General features: G+C 31.9%; 1 protein-coding gene across 5 annotated transcripts in view; it reads right to left on the bottom strand.

Moving 5' to 3' along the window:
* NBEAL1 (neurobeachin like 1) overlaps positions 1-17,824 on the bottom strand; it is a 129,177-nt gene that overhangs the window by 80,202 nt on the left and 31,151 nt on the right. For 4 of the 5 annotated variants that reach the window (XM_031451969.2, XM_031451968.2, XM_064485094.1 and 1 more), the window contains exons 8-15: positions 16,902-16,987; positions 13,257-13,563; positions 11,683-11,789; positions 6,001-6,087; positions 3,833-3,916; positions 1,933-2,031; positions 1,263-1,843; positions 384-516 (exon numbers count right to left, since the gene is read on the bottom strand). In XM_031451969.2, the coding sequence (XP_031307829.1) occupies positions 384-516; positions 1,263-1,843; positions 1,933-2,031; positions 3,833-3,916; positions 6,001-6,087; positions 11,683-11,789; positions 13,257-13,563; positions 16,902-16,987 (1,484 nt within the window). The remainder of the gene's footprint in view (positions 1-383; positions 517-1,262; positions 1,844-1,932; positions 2,032-3,832; positions 3,917-6,000; positions 6,088-11,682; positions 11,790-13,256; positions 13,564-16,901; positions 16,988-17,824) is intronic. The other variant, XM_010991745.3, reaches the window with a different exon arrangement.

Here is a 17,824-nt window from a genome sequence, read left to right on the forward strand (position 1 = left end):
CTTTACAATCAATTCTTCTAATGAGAAGCATTTTATTTTTTTTAAAAAGCAACAGAAATGTATTGTTTTTACAATTTCTGTTCTCATTTTAAATTGAAATTCAAAATCAAATTTGATTCTGGAAAACTTCAAAGAAATCATAACATTTCACTTTAACTTTCTAGCAGAAAAATGATTACTGCTAGATAATGATAATGATAATGAATTTACAATTATGGTAAGTTGTATTAAATTCTTTATAGGTAATTTTCAACATGAAAAGAACCTTAACATGAAAGTTTACTGAGTCTCAAAAAGCAGATGACAACACAATGTACATGCACCAACTTGTGTTTTTTAAAGGAAAGAACCAAGAAGTCAAATGTGATGCCCTGAAGCCTTACCCAGAGGGAATCACAGAAACTGTGGTCAGGAAGCATAACTGTTGCATATTCTCTTTTCGTGCACACTGCCACAACCAACATACCTGAATGGGTAATAAAAGCTTCAAAACCCATGCCACCTCCTGTAAAAAAGCTAACAAAAATATATATTACCAGAACTTTTAAAGTCAGTTGTACAGTTTAACCATTACTGGAGCACACAAAACAATAACTTCATTGTGAATATCCTTCTCAAATACACTGTGCCTTACATTCTATTGCTATACATCATCAGTCCAACCTTGCTTCAGAGATGATTTTTAAATCTTTTTTTGGGCACAGGAGTTTAGTAAACTATAAAAGGTAGCCTTATAAGCAGAATGCCATTAGCAAACCATAGCAAAACTATAAAATTTCAAATCTTCAAAATTCTTTCAAATAACATTCCGAAAGCATGAATAAAGATCTTTAAAAAATCCTAAGGCATATTAAAAGTTATTAGTTACTGAAGTAACTAAGTTTGGATACACATAGGTTTTTTGGTCCTTCATATAAATATAGCATCAACAATGGAACAGAAAAATCACCATTCATTTTCAAATTTACTATTGCTTTTTTCTTCAATCTTACAATAATTTTAAATCTCCAAATTTAAAATCTGTTTGTTTCTAAATTAGCTTCAGAACTTAACCGTCAAAACATGTGAGATATACAATTATTATTATGAAAGCAACAAAGCACTCATAATTAAGGTGTGTACATCCCAAGGAGGAAGAGGCTTTAGATAAAACTATTGTACATTTAAAAAGTAGATTCTTAGAAAAGCTTTTTCCTGCTTAAGAATCAGAGCATATACTGCTATAACAGTATTCATTTATATTCCATAACTTGTATCAGTACCTGTACAATTGTTTTCTTTTTCCTCCTTTGTTAGCATTGCCAAGAGTCAACTGATCCTGATCTAAGCAAAACCAAGCACTGAAAGAAAAGGCAGACCCTGGCCATTTCTGTATGGAAGGTACAGAAATTCCTGCCATACTATGTGACAAATTAAAATACTGCAGCGCGCTCTCGAGACTTTGTTTTCGGGCCATTGTCAGGATTGCTCGAGTTACATGAGTGGTATAAGGGTGAATATAGTCAGATTCATCCACTCTCAACAATCTTAGTAGTTGACGGATTTCTTCTGAGCTCACTGACTGACTCCCCAAGGAACCGTGGAGTGCGATCAAGTTCTCAGCACAAGTCCGATGGAGGGAAGAATGGGAATCAAGGGTTTCAATGATTCGAATTCCCATGTTTGCATTGACACAAGTAGTTCGACTCTGCCTATTAATACAACAAATTCTCTTCAGCCAATCAGAGATGAAGATTTGCAGGTCATGGGATTCTAGCTCTGGAAGCCACTGGATAAGAAGCAAAAGAGGCTGGACATTACTAATGCCCAAAATCCCAACTGAAGTGTGGTCACCCTCTACAGCCTGTAAAGCAACATAAGAGACAAAAGGTTATTTACCATCTTTGATATCAAGATAATGGAACTTCTTTTAATAAAGTTTAAAAAACTCACCATATTCATAAGTTCTTTAAGTAGTTCCAGTGGTGGCTGACCCAAGGATTTTAATACTTCAAACATATGTGTATAACCAATTCTTTCTTTAAATACTTCCTAGAGAAGGAGAAATCAACACATCAAAGCACATTTTCAAAAACTGAATGTGTTAGAATATTTAAAATGTTAAATAATACCCATTTTAAGTTAACTAAAAATATTAAAAGATTGAGTTCAATATTTGTTTTGTTAAGTCACATGTCTTCATCTTAAAATAGATCCCTTACACCTTCTGGAATACAATGCTACAATAACATACCAAAATATAAAACAAATGGAATTAGCAAAAATTGTGTATTATAAAATTATTATGTTACTTGCAGATTCCTTTACTTTCTTCACTTGATTTGTTATTAGTACAGTATTACTTGAAGTTAAAACAAAAATGGAGAAAAGATGAGGAGATTTTGGGAATAAGAGGAGTCAGCAGCCTAAAAGGACTAGTTTAAAGAGTCCTGCCAATTCTGAGTAATGGCCAGAAAAAAGTGGGTATGGTTTTCTCTCTGCTCTTTGTAACTAAATGGTTTGAATTATCCAGAGCATGAAGTTTAATTTCGTAAGTTCTAAGTCACATTATTTTTGATCTAGTGGGTACCCAAAGCCATAAAGTAAAATATAAAGACAAGCAAAAAAATTTAGGAACACTAAAGTGGTCCAGGAAGTTAGGCACAAAACATTATATAATCGAAAGATTTAAACAAAACAAGTATGACTGGTTGTCTCTAGGAAGGGGAATTAGTTGACTCTGACTCTTTAATATTTTAAACGATGCAAGGCATTACATAGTAAAAAACAACAACTTATATTCTAAAAAGACTTGGACATCATTTTAGGCTTGAATTTCTTAATACATTACAGGTAATCCATTATACTCATAAACCAATTACTTAGAATTTAAGATCATTTTTTCCTTAAGAAATTATTATAAATGGAGATTAGATTCCCACCCCAGCCTATAATAGTTGTAAAAGCCTATTCAGTAGGAATCTAACCACAAGCTATATATAGTAACATTTATAGGGCAATGTTAGTCTCCTAACAAAAACTAATTGAAAGTAAGAAATGCAACTGAAAGCATGGCTTAGGGAACAAGGAATAATTCATTCATTTCTGGCACTAAAAAAGTAAGGCATAAAATATATTAGAGGCGGTGGATAAGACAGTAAATGGTGAAAATAATAACAGACACTTACACTTATTAAGTACTTACCATGTGCCTGCACTATGCTCACCATGTTACACAGATGATGTCATTAATCTTTAAAAGTACTCAGTGGGAAAACTACTAGGACAAAACCAGCATAAGTGGACTACGGGGCGTAGTTAGTGGCAGTGAATGAGAAGGGAAAGAAAATCCTAAGAGTTAGTGACTACAAAGAAATGGCCATCTGGAACAACAAGTCCCAAACTGATAGGGCAATTCACATGTGAAATACGTTCATATTCTAGGCAGTCATGAACTGACCAAATAGTCAAAGAGTGATTATTGTATGAATGAAGAAAAACTGTGATATAAAATTTAATTATTTCAATGCACTAACCAAAGAATGACTTAAAACGATCACTTCAACATTTCAACACCAGTGCTCTCTTCCCATTCGTTGACTGACACTGTAAAGCCCTAAAGCTTACAGTCAGTCATCAGTGCTTTAAATAATCCCAGAGCAGTGCCCAGAAGCATTTGTCTTTTAAATTGTCAGCTAAGTGATTCCAATACTAACGAGATATTTTGTGAACTATTTTGTTTCACACGTGAAACCATATATATTATATACTTCTTTAAGTGGCTTAGGGAATTATATAGCAAAAACTGGTATATCTAAGATAACACTTCAGAGCTTGAGGATATATGTTTTACCTTAGCAGCTGGAGATTTGTTCATTACTGCTGTCAAAGCCTGAATGGTTGATACAGCCAAACAATCCAATTGTCCCTGAAACACCTACCAGAGGGGGGAAAAAAAAAGCAAGAAATTAACAAATGTATTCAAAATTTTTATTCAGTTAGGAAACCTTTGTTCTGAAAACCTGAAAAAATAATTACTTAGCATGCAGTATATTCCTCTTCCAATGAAATGGGTTTCTGAAACACTACAACCTGTAAGAAAAGTAATATGCTTGACAGAAAATAAGCCATGTGTCAAGAAGGATAAGGCTACATTCACTCATTACATTAAAATGTATTTTGGGAAAGAAAAAACACTAAGCTTAATACATGCTTTTTAAAAGTAATGGACAATCTCAAGAGGAAGGGAGGGAGGTCTATCACTGGAAATTCTCTTATCTTTAACTATCCTTCAAAACTACACTTGAAACTGCCTAGGTTAAAATTTCATTAGCATGTATAATAAGATGTCTAAAATAGTCTTGTCTACTTAGTTTCCAAATCCTGTTATAAATAAAATGGCATGTGCATACACCAGCTAACCACTTACACGTGAAAACAGTAAGGTACATCTGTTTTTACATAACATGAAGAATTTGAGGCAGAACAGAAAGTGAAATATGTATCTATACATACTGTCATGTTTTTGAGAAGGCAACCTTTAATGCCAAAAGTTGTAAAAAAAAAATACCAGATCTATTTTGTCTATTTTTGTTTAAGCTTCATCATAAAGAAGAAATGTATTAAATTTCAGGGCAGTGCATTCATAACAAACAAAAACAAAATAGCACATCAACAATATAAAAAAACTGAATATGAATGTTATATCATCAGCATGATAATATAGCATGAAAGCATAGTGTGAAGACTAGAAAGTTGTAAAAATTACCCATCCCCAAAACTTGCTTTTGGGAATACGTTACTATAACTTGAAGCTTGTCACTCTACAAATAGAATTTTCCTCTCTCCCTCCCACTAAAAATGGTGTGAGTAAACAGGGACTGATTAGATCTTTGTCATATTAAGCTAAGCTCTACACTTTTAAGCAAGTTATTCAAGCTGGCATCTTGGTTTTTGCTGATGTTTATTAAACATAATTATATAAAATAAACATATTACATATGACAAAACTATTATCATATGCATTAAGCATCTGCATACAGAATTTCATGCAAATAAGATCTTTTCTAAACTTTATGCAAGAAGACTATGCATCACAGTACCTACATTAGGAATACTAATTGTAAACCCTTAAGAAGATTTTTATAACATTTTATAAATCTATATAAGAAGACTTTCAAGGAACTAAAATTTATAGAGAAATCTAAAACAGTACTCTGTAGTTGGCATTTCACATACAGAATAGAAAATAATAGACTATCATATCTCTTTTTATACCACAACTCTATTTATATACATGGACATTAACATAATAATAAGAGACATCAGTTAAGCTCTCTCACAACATTTTGGGAAAGATAAATAACAAAGCAATTTTTATACATAGTTTTTTTCCAAACTAAATTACCTAATATATTGTGAAAAGTAAGATAAATTGTATATTTCTGCCTTATACCCATGTAGAGTTGAATTTTTAGAAAAGAAAAAAGTTAAATTTTATGCTAAATCAAGACTCAAAAGAGTTTGGCATCTTCTTCCCTTCCTCTAAGATTTGGGTTGTCCATTGAATTATAATCATCATTTGTCAACAAGAAGCAAAGAATCAAGAGATTAAAACTGATCATACATATTCACAAAGAAAGCCCTAAGGTCCCAGGATACCACAAGGCTTAGAAAAAGAAGCCCCCCAAAATATGGCATCACCACCAGGTGGACAGCATTGATATTGCTGGGATTCCATTCCTGTACTTTATATTTCCTCACACTGAAAAGAACACACACATACATAGATGGAATACTGTTGATCGTTTATGTCACCCACCAAGATTTCAATATACTTATCTTTTAGATGAAAGCATTTTTACTTTTAATTTTTTAAACAATTTTCAAAAATAATTGATAAAGATTAGAAGTAGATAATGTTTGTGTATTTTAAGACACAAGAAGAGAAGTACAGGAATAGGTACTCCCATTGACAGATTTTGGACTTCAGCTGAAACAAGATGCAGTCTTTGTAGATACCTGGTCCTCATTCATTTCTGTCAGTAATTTGTTGGCAAGGTCTTTCTCGTTCTTGTCTGCCACCTTACTGTTAGCATTTAAAAACAGCTGTTAAAAACAGAGACAAGAATAATGGAGAAAGAACATTAAATCATTACCTATAAGCAAAAATGAAGTTTAAATGGATTTCCACGTCTCTTGAAAATAAATCCAAGAATCCACTCGTGAAGCATACCACTCTTAAACTGACAATCAACAATTCAATTTTTGGATTAAAAATTAACATTAATTTATACTATATAATTAATTAATTATTTCTCTCTTGGAATTCAAAGTTACTAAAATAAGAAACAAAAACAATAATTAATTATTAGGAACAATTAGTTAATATTCCTCAATTCTAAAAGAATAGAAGAGAATGACTCAGAAAAGAAATAAATTGCTACTGAGACAGACTAAAGATACAGTAGTAAAGAATGTATACTAAGGGTTCTGTAGCCTAGGATGTTTGTGAAATGCTCTTAAAAGTAATTTTTAAAAGGGGTCTTTCTGGAAATACTTCTCAGACTCTTGAATATGCTGATGCATACTCTGACAAGGAAGGTCAGTAAGTAGCGTTTCATGTATACATTTTCCAAATTTATGTAACCACACATTTTGTTTAAAATTTTACAACAGTATTCTCCAAAATTATGAAAAGTTGAGCATAATTTATATTAGTTTGTATACGAAAAAGGGAGATTATGATTATCTCTGAGAGATCGCCCTCTTCTGAAAGAAATGACAGAATTAAGTAGTTTGGCTTACATAAATAAAACTCAGCATCCCAAAAGATCTCAGTCGCAGTCTGGGTAAAGAGAAAGATTAATTCAAATGAGAGTGCAAAGGGAGAGAAAGTTAGATTTATAAAGGGATTTATCAAGACTATCCTAAGAAGGAAGCTCTTCTTAGGAACTATCATTTCAGAAATAAAAAAATAAAAAGTGAGTTATGTGCTGAAAGAATGCAATATAAAATACCATGAATAACAGCATGGTAAAACAGGGTATGCAAGAACATAGGTAAAGCCTAACCTAAAAATAGATCAGTGTGTGCAATACAGGCTTTGGAATCAAAAACCTGGATTTGAATCTTGGTTTGGCTATTTACTAGCTGTTTAGTTTTAAGAAAAACTACTTAACTTCTCTGAACTTGTTTTCTCCAACACGAAAAGAATATCATCTCATGAAATAGGTGTGCAAATTAAATGAAACAAACCATGTTAGGTTATTAGCCTAGTAACCAGCACATAACAAAGGGTAAATAAACGAAAGCTGGTATTATTAATATCAGCAGAGATTTTTAAAATAATAATATTCCATATTATTTACGTGCAAGAACACAGAAATGCTCAAAACTGATGAAAGTAAAAATGAGTACAGTCTTTCCAGAAAGCAATCCAAATCAAAACTCTCTAAAGTTCTTACTCTTCAAAATCAGTAATCATATTTCTAGAAATCTACTCGAAGAAACAAACTCACACCAAGATTTTAGAACAGACATGCTCATTTCAACTTTGTTTACGATAGCAAAAATTTAGAAACCATTAAATTATCAACATAGTAGAATACTTAAATAAATTATGGTACATTAATAGGTTGAAAGAGAAGTCCTCAAATTTTCTGGTCTCAAGAACCAGAAACACTCTTTAAAAATTACTGAGAACGCCAAAGAACTTTTATTTATATGGGTTACATTGGTCACTATTTATCATATAAGAAATTAAAATCAAGACATTTAAAAAAATTTGTTCATTTATTCAAAAAGTAATAAATCTAATGCATGTTTACATAAATAACATGTTAATGAAAAATAACTTTATCTTCCAAAATATATCTTAGTGAGGATGAGTGCTTTTACATTTTTTCAAATTTCTTTAAATGTCTGACATAAATGAAGACAAATGAACTCTCGTATCTGACTTTGCATTCAGGCTTTTATAATGTTGTTTTGCTTAAAGTTTATGAAGAAAATCTAGCCTCAAACAGAAATTTTGTTAAGTAGACTTCGCAGACTCCCTGAAATGATTTTAGGGATCCCATACTTTGAGAATTGCTTGGTTGAAATATTTGCAGTCATTAAAAACAATCTTTTGAAAAATATACGATGGAAATGGGAAGATTCATGGTATAACATGATGAAAAGCAGAATATAAAAATATTCAGTAGTATTCCAATTTTGTAAAGGAAAGTACAACCACATTAAAATACATACACAAATATTGCTATGCATATTATGCCATGATTTAAGTATTATATACATATGCTTTATAAAAGGATTTTTAAAATATATTATATACTTCTTTTTTCCTCAAAAATTTCTATATTGATTGTGCATTGCTCTAAATTTAAATAAAAATCTATCTTTAAAAAATGAAAAGAAACCTGCTCAAGGTCACTAGGGCAATGTGTATGAATTCTCTAAAATTTATCATATCTATCATAAAAGTTAAAAATATGAGTCCATGGAACTGTGTTTTAAGTATGTTATAGTATGACTGGACTCATTTTGACAAGCCCAGAAGTCTTTACACAAATACTCAGGAAATTAATGCATACTGGTTGGTGAATCTTATGCAAACAGAAAGCACAGAAACTGCAACAATCAGCCTAAAGATTTCTGTGTAATTCATAAACTGCTTATGACACCTTAACCTTTAGTTGACAATGTTTGCAATGGGTCTGAATACTTAAAATGACAATTGTCTTGATTCTGTATTACTTTATAAAAGAATCATTCCTTACTAACAAAAACAATTTAAACAGAAATCAATCAATAGACATATGTAGCATCCTATAACACATTTGGGAACTTAAGTTTTCACAAGATTTCAAACATTTTTATATATTCATAAATGGTATCACCTATCTCCATCAAATATGTTTGCATACACAGTAAATAAAACCCGTAATTCTCCTATATTTAATGCACAGAAAACAGTTTTTTCTACCGACTGAACACTGAGCTTAAGTACCAGTAATACAGTTACAAAACTATGTACAACAATGAAGTTAGGGTCAGAATACCTGGGTAAAGAAATCCTATCTCCATTGTATATTAGCGTTAACCCTGAGCTAATTACTTCATCTTTCAGGACATATTTCCTCATGTGTATACTCAAAGTGTTGGGCAGTTTATTTCAAAGGTTCCCCTTGTTTTTAAAATTTAATGACTCCCATGTTTGGTGAGGAATCTACAGGGATTCTGACTAGAATATTCCACAAATAAAGACCACTGCCAGCAGGGAAGGTTCAGGTCTCAAAGCCTGAATTTCCTCTCTAAAATGTGTTTCTTCTCTAACATTTCCTGTTTCAAAACAAAATGTGATAAATGGTATCAAATAATTAAATTTTAAAATGCTGTGACTGTCAGCAAGTTTCTAGATCTACATTATAAGAAACTTTGGCCTATAACATAGTAGAAAGAGCAAATATTAGGTCACCATCATGACAGCTATGACAAACAGTTTTGTATTTTTAGAAAAGATACTGTTGACCATGGTATGACAGAGATTTTTTAAATTATATCTTGGTTTCACATATTGTAGAAACACATATCAAAAATTTTAGTAGAAACTATTTTATCCTAGTGATTTATCCTTCTATAATGTGTGACTGACAGGTTCTCTACACATGTGAGATCTTGTCTTTATCACTGAAGTCGTCTTTATAACTAATAAAGCCACACTGCTTTTTTACAAAAAACAAAAGGTTTTATAAATATTTTGCTTATGCTGCTTTCATCTCCCTAGGATTTCTTTCCCAAGAATCATTTTTAAAAGTTGGAGGGAAGCAACTTGATTCTCCAGTGGTAATTTGGTAATTTTTGACTTCATAAATATTTATTACGAGTTACTTTATCAATGTATTCTTTACTATTTTATGCTATTCTTTACAATTTTATTGTAAGTTAAACAACAAAGGGACATAAATGCTTTGAAAGCTACTTCAAATGCTACTTTCATACTTTTCTTCTAACAGTGTGGAAAAATCCAAGGAGCTAATATTAAAACCCTTATTCTGTAATATTTTCACAGAATCAGAATGAACCTCTAATATTTCTCAACAGAGAATTAATGAAAAGAATACCTCAAATAGAAAGGTAAAAGCTCTGTGAAGTAGTTTTATTTTCAAAGGCTTCTCAGGAAGCTCCTAAAAGATTTCTGGTACCATCTTGAAATTTATGGAAACATACAATAATCATAAATATTAGTTATTATGTACTGATATGCAAGCCTGCTACAAGTATAAATTAGCAAAAAAATTTAAAAAATAATAAGCAAATTGGAGGTACATATCAAGAACCTTAACAGTATTTCTATTTTTCTATTCTTCTACATTTTCCACTCATTTACAAGTTGTTTTTATATAACATTCCCTAATTTAGAAAGTTTATGGCCTTTGATCTAGCAATTCTACTAGAAATAGAATTCTATGAAACTTGGAAAAGTTATGTAATAGCAAAAAAAATTGGAAATAAATTTAAGTATCTACCAAGAGGGAATAATTGAGTAGGTTACTGTACATCACTTAATATAATAATATGTAAAATCAAAACACATGAAAATGCTAATGAAATAATCTTAGGCGAAACAAAAGCACAAAAACATATGCATCAAATGCTCACACTAAATGTTAACAATGCATAAGAAAAAGGACTTTAAAACTCAACAATGACAAAAAAGCTAAACAATCCAATTAAAAATGCACCAAGGACTTGAATAGATGTACGTGAAAAGATGCTCAGTATCACTAATCATTAGTGAAAAGCAAATCAAACCACAACGAGATACCACCTCACACCCATTAGGATGGCTATTAAAAAAGAAGAAAGGAAAAAAAGAAGACGAAAGAAGAAGGAGGAGAAGAAGAAGATAATAAGTGTCGATGAGAATATGGAGAAATTGGAAGCCTTGTGCATTGCTGATAAGAATGTAAAATGGTGCAGCCACTACAGAAAACAGTAAGGTGGTTTCTCAAAAAATTAAAAATTTAATTACTACATTATCCAACAAACCATTTCTAGATACATGCCCAAAGGAATTTAAAGTAGGATCTTGAAAAGATATTTGTATACTCATATTCATAGCAACATTATCCATAACTGAAAGGTGGAATCAAAACAAGGGTCCATCAACAGATGAGTGGATAAACAAAATGTGGTATGTACATACAATGGGATATTATTCAGTCTTAAAAAGGAAGGAAAATCTGCAACATGCTACAACATGGATGAATCTTGAGGACATTATGCTAAATGAAATAAACCAGTCACAAAAAGACAAATTCTTTATGATTCCACTTTAATGAGGTACTTAGAGTCGTCAAAATCATAGAGACAGAAAGAGCTGTAGCTGCCAAGGGCAGAGGGGAGAGGAGAATATGGAGTTGTTTAATGGATATGGAGTTTCAGTGTTACAAGATAAAGAGTAACAGGGAATGGATGATGGTAACGGTTGCAACAACGATGTGAATTCATTTAATACCACTGAAATGTATACTTAAAAATGGTTAAGATGGTAAATTTTATGTTATGTGTATTTTACCACAATAAAAAAGAAAAAAATTTAGTTATAGTAATATGCTCGAAAGAGAATCAAAACATAAACAAAATAATAGCTTCTTAAAATCAAAGACAATAGTAATAGTAATAATAGAAAAATACCTTGCAGTTCTGTAGCAGTCGTATGAGATGTTCAAAGCAGTTACTGTTAAGAAAAATGGCCTGAAGAACCGGCCGATCCGTGCAGTCTAACATGGCTGTGATGGTATCTAGGAAAAGAAAAACAAAATTGCCCAGTTATAAAGCAGAAAATTGGGCATCACAGAAACATTAACTCTAGTCATATATGTAATTCAGGCTTTTCAGTTGACAAACCGATATAAATTAATCAGGAAATAATAGGGATAAGAAGTAGAAAACAAAATACTTATTACTTAATAAGAAAAGTGAACACTTTTATACTTTATTATTAAAAATACTTAACTTTTTGTATATGAGTGATATATATTTCCCAGAGATTTACTTAGGAGTTCTTCCATTTTAGTGGTTAAGTGTAATAAAATGTGGTTCTCAACTTGCTATCAATAAGCAACACTTGGTTATGTTTGGCAACATAGTCTCATATATATAGCGTAAAATTAACATATGGTTATCATGAAAATGAGACTGAGGTAATTAATCCATCTGTGATGATGTTTTGTTCTTGTTTCCTACTGAAGGATGCCCCCATTCAGAAATTAGGGGAAATTTGGCATAGGTAATATGAGTTCATAATAAAAGAGAAGTCCATTCAGTGAAGACTCAAACTTCCTTATAAACTTGCAATGTATAGTAACTATAAAACATGACATGTTATAAGATAAAAAAAATAGAAGATGTATAAGATGAATTTTATTTTCCTGCAAAAACCTTGTAATTAATCATTTAGTTTCACCAAAATTTTGATGTCCAGTATTTTTAAACTGGACACGACACACGTAACCACACAAACATTTTTTTGTCTCTAGAGCTATACAACAAACCATTAATGCTGGTTATTTCTGGGCAGTAGGATATAAAAAACTTTTTCACTTTTACTTAACTGAGTTTCCTAGTTGAGCTGTAATGAAAATATTTTATTTCTATAAAAAGGGATTCTCAGTTAACAATATTAGTATCTATCAATCTAACAGGAATACCTTAAGAAATCACTTGCTTGCAAAGAGAGAGAGAAAAGCATAGAATATCACAAAGCAACCAACACAAACAGAGGGAAAGAGAAACAAGACACACATACAGAGGATCTGAGGAATTAAAACAAAACAAAAAACCAGAAACCCTCAGGAGGTTGAAGTGATCTCTATAGAGATGTTATAGAAGCATACACAAAATTGATTGTATGTGACTCTTTGTCATAGATTAGAAACTACAAACGGCACTTTCTGAAAATTTACTTTTCCTAGAATTTCAAAATCACAGCTGATTTTCTTTTTAAGATTGCTGCTTTTGGCAGATTACAACTTTCAAAAAAGAATATAGAGGATCGATTTTGTTATTGTCAAAGCAAAGATGTGAAAGACAAATCAATTCCATATTAATAAAGTCAAAATCTAAATAGTCACACAATATCTGAATTAAACAATCAATATTTCCTATACAATGGCCTTGTATTCTAAATGAAAGTGGAGAATACAAAAAAAAAAAAAAAAAAAAGACTCAGAGGAAGTTGAATATAATAAACCTTATCAAATACTCACTCAGCATTTTGATCTGTAGCGCTATGAACCGGCTTTCCCATTGTCTGGACCTCCTTTGATTAGGTAAAGCTGAATGATCTGAATTTAGTAATTTAAAATAGTTCTCCAAAATAGTGCTAGTTTCCACTTGACGCTGATCAGAACTGCTAGTAAGAAGGATATGTACCACTTCGGTAAGGCACTTCAGAGTAAGTTCTACCTTTCTGCCCACTTCTTCAGGATTGCCGTCCTCCCAAGAATCACAATCAGCCAAAACTCTCATAAGAACTTCCATGGTGGCTGGAGAAATTGCTTGCAAAGCATTCCTCTGAAACATGAGAGACAATAAAAATGAAACCCTAACCTAACTGAAGTTCTGTATGTTTGCAAAAACAAAGAGAATTTAATAAATCTGCAGACCTTTGTAAGACAAGGTAAAAAAATTTTTAGACAGATACTCTGACAGGCACTGCTAGTGTTTTACACATATTAGGTCTTCATTTCTTCACTAATAAAATTCAGATTTTTTTACAACTGGTAACCTGTCCATGTAGAAAACTTACTTACCACCCTCCCTTGTAGCTAGGGGCAGCCATGTGACATAGTTCTGGTCAAGAATATATGCCAGTATTGACACAACATTGTAAAGTGATTATAAATCAATAAAAAATGTTAAAAAAAAAAAAAAAGAATATATGCCAGTAGACTACAAAGAGGATATCACTTTACAAATAAAAAAGGGAAGGACCCTGTGCTCTTGGCCCTTTCACCTTGTTTCCTGCCTGGAATGCAGACAAGAAGCCTGGAGCCATCTTCATGTCATGAGGAAACAAGTCCCAGAATTAAAAGAGCAGGCTACTGAGCAGAACAGGAACAATGAAGGACCCTAGTCCTTGATGATATCACTGAGCTGCAGTGCCATCCCAGAACTGCCTACACCTGGATTTCTTATGCAAAAATACAAATAAACCCATCAATTTTGCCTAAGCCTCTCTCAGGTTTTCTGTTTTCAGCAAATGACATGTATCATTCATATCATTTTATTCTAAATGATACAGACACAGAAGAGGACTGGCTGGGTTCTGATTCTACAAACATATTTCTGAAATTCTAAGTAACTGGTAGTTATTTGAGGTGATTCATTAAACTTGAAATAAACAATATACATTGCCCTAAACTGTTAAACTGACATATAATAAATCAGAATATAATTATGCAAAATCATCTTAAATAATAATACTTAGGCCATTTGGACTTGTTATTATCAGTGTGATAAATAATACCAAAAATAACAAGTCTTACCAGGGAAGACTGCTGATGGCCCATCCAACATCAATTTTCCTCCCCTTCCTTATTAACGGAACCCCTGATGTTTTGATGGACACATGGCCACCAGGAATAAAGATTACATTCCTAACCTCCCTTGCTGCTAAGGAAGCTGAGGTATTAAGTTTTATCAAATTTTTTATCTGAAAATATTTGCATCTTTGCAGCTACCTGATGGTCTCGAAATGAGATTAAAAAAGACATCAAATGTCAGCTTTTCAGTATCTCCTTGAAAGATAACTGGCACATGCCATTTGTCTCCTTCTTCATCTCGCCCTCCATCTTTGTGCCCAAAATGCAGACAGGATGACCAGAACTCTGGAAGCTATTTTGTACCACAAGAAATAATAGTAAGGATAACAAAATTGACATTCAAAAGGAAACTGAATCCTTGAAGATCCTAGAGCCACCAGATAAACTGCTTACTGCTATTTTTTTTTAATGAGAGAAAAAAGTAAGCTTCTAACTTATGCTGACAGAACTTTAGTATTTACTGCGATTTTCATGGAATCATAAATCTGAAACACCTGTGATTTACTTCGTTCTTACAAGTGCAGGCACTTAGTTAAGTGCTTTACATATACTACATGTCATTGGGTCCTTATGACTACCCTGTAAGTGCTCCTATTTCCATATTATAATCAGAGAGACTAAAACACATGTAAATAGTTTATCCAAGGTCACACAACTATTTAGAAATGACATAGGGTTTACACCTACGACAGTCTGACTCCAGAGCCCTTGCTCTAAACACAGCAGGAAACAGAATAAATATGCTAATGGACAGTGCAGACATGATGCTTTGGAAAGAGAGACCAGTCATTGGACTTCAATTTTTCACTCTTTATGACAAAGCCATTTTTGTCTTTAGATATTCAATTCATCTAGATACCCTTGTGCTGAGGCTTCTGATTTCAATATAGTTGTAACTATAGCTATAAACTGATTATAAAAATTTTGAGTACTTTCAGTACATAAAAATAATAAAATGGCCTTCCAATATCTACCTGATTTCCACATGAGTTTTAATTACTAGAGGTCTCTCAGGGCTTGACTACTCCCAGGTACTAAGAAGAAGAAGCCTGGGTATGTTCAAAAAGGGAACATGATCCAGCCAGCTTCTCCATTAGTCAAAAACAATGTCATTTCCAATTTTATTCATGTACACTTATTAATCCTTACTCTTAGTAGTGGAGAAATGATGGAAATGGGGAAGTACCAAAGCAAAAGAAGGATATCAGCCAATAAAGGAAATGACAAAGCAAACAAGCTGAAAAATAAGATTCTGGTTAGTCTCTCTCTCTCTACAGAGTGAAGGGGAGAGGGCAAGGTAGCCCACTAGGAAACCCAAGTAATACTATTAGCAATACCTGTGATTCTGTGATCAATAGAAATCATACACATTTTCATTATGTATTATAGTTGTATTATCTTTTTTTAAACATTTTTTATTGATTTATAATCACTTTACAATGTGTCAAATTCTAGTGTTCAGCATAGTTGTACTATCTTGAAAAATCATTTATGTTCATCTCTTGTTTGAATAACGTTAATCACTAGACTTGCTACTATATTTTCTATTTGATGTGTTATAAAGAAGCACGTTACAATGATACAGATTTGTTTTATCAATATTTTAGTAACTGCATTTCAGTATAATTGCCTTTGTGATCATATGTATTTTACTGTAGGCATGTGGAAGCATTCTGACAAGGCGCTACATTAGACTGCCAAAGGGGCACAAAAAGTACCTTTGATCTAAACTATGTAGCTAAAGAAAACATGTAGAATGTTCTTTCTAGACTATAATCCTGTCTTCAAATAGTAGCTAGACTCAAAGTTTAACACAGGCAGCTTTAAAGATGTTCAACTTAAAAAAAAAAAAACATTACTAGAATTTCTTTCTTGTAAATAACTGAAAGCTAATTGAGTTTCTTGAAAAAAATGCATATAAATCTTGTACATATGTATTTAGTAATTGTAAGTAGACAGAAGAGTGACTAAATTCATGTCTTGAAATGAACTAATATGGCTAACTATCCTCTATATTCTAAAGTAAGAACTGGAAGCAGAAAGTCAACACAACTGAGAACTTAAAATACCAAAAACTGTTAAATCTGGTTATTTATGCAGTAATTTTATTGTTAGTACTAATATTATTACTCAGGTTTGGGGAAGTTAATAAATAAAGAAGTAAATTAGTTTTAAACAAGATCTAAACTCAGAAAAATGTTTGTATGGTTCATGAAATTATAAAAAGACAGATAATTCATTAAATAATCGAAGGAAAGCTTTTTGCACTGTTAACTACTATTGTATAATGTTCAACACATTCCTCACCTGCCCACCAGCTACAATGGCTCCAAAGAGATGCAATAAGCAACATTTAAGACTTTCCTTGAGATGTTCACTTTCTTGAAAACACTCTGTAAATATAATACACAAAATAAATAAATAAGATTTCTCTTTCACATTATGATTTATCTCTAAGGAATGTCTGACACTGAAAAATTAAAATCTCTTTGTGAAAGGCTAAAATTTGTTAATAAGGTTGATATGCACCCTTTTATAGGAAAGGAAAAGAGAAACCATCTATCAGGTAATATTTTAGATACTTTATGTTAGCTCATTTAATTCTCATAATACTCCACATGAGGATGATAGTTTGCCCTTATTTATAAGTGAGCAAATAGAAGATCAAAATTTAATATCCTGCCTAAAGTCATAGGGTTACTAAGTGACAGAGCTAGAAATTATCCCAAATCTGACATAAAATCAGATGTCTTTTTACTACTACTATTATTACTGCCTCTTATTAGTATAATTGACTATAATTGTTCAATTACAAAATTGAAAGAGTTGGACAAAAAGATTTCCTGAGTCCACTCCAGGGCCTATATTCTAAAGTTCTGGTACCAACAGTAATCTTTCTTTTAATATTATAATTCTATATTTTTAAAAGATTATATATGTGCATGAGAAAGAAAAATTAGAACAGTATAAAAGAACTGACAAGAAAAAGTAGGTCTCCCTCAATCCTCCTTGCTCCCCACACCTTAAAAAAAAGCTCTACATATTCTACTGCATCATGCTTTTTTGTTCTTAATACATTTTTTATTATGTATTAAGAATTACGCATGTATGTTAAGATGCATTATTACATGTTGACATATACATCTGCCTTATTCATTTTTATGACTGGAGAGCATTCCACTACAATGACGGAACTTAATTTATTTAACCAGTTCTCTACTGATAAAGGT

Source organism: Camelus dromedarius, chromosome 4 (genome assembly GCF_036321535.1).
Source record: "Camelus dromedarius isolate mCamDro1 chromosome 4, mCamDro1.pat, whole genome shotgun sequence".
NCBI lineage: Eukaryota > Metazoa > Chordata > Mammalia > Artiodactyla > Camelidae > Camelus > Camelus dromedarius.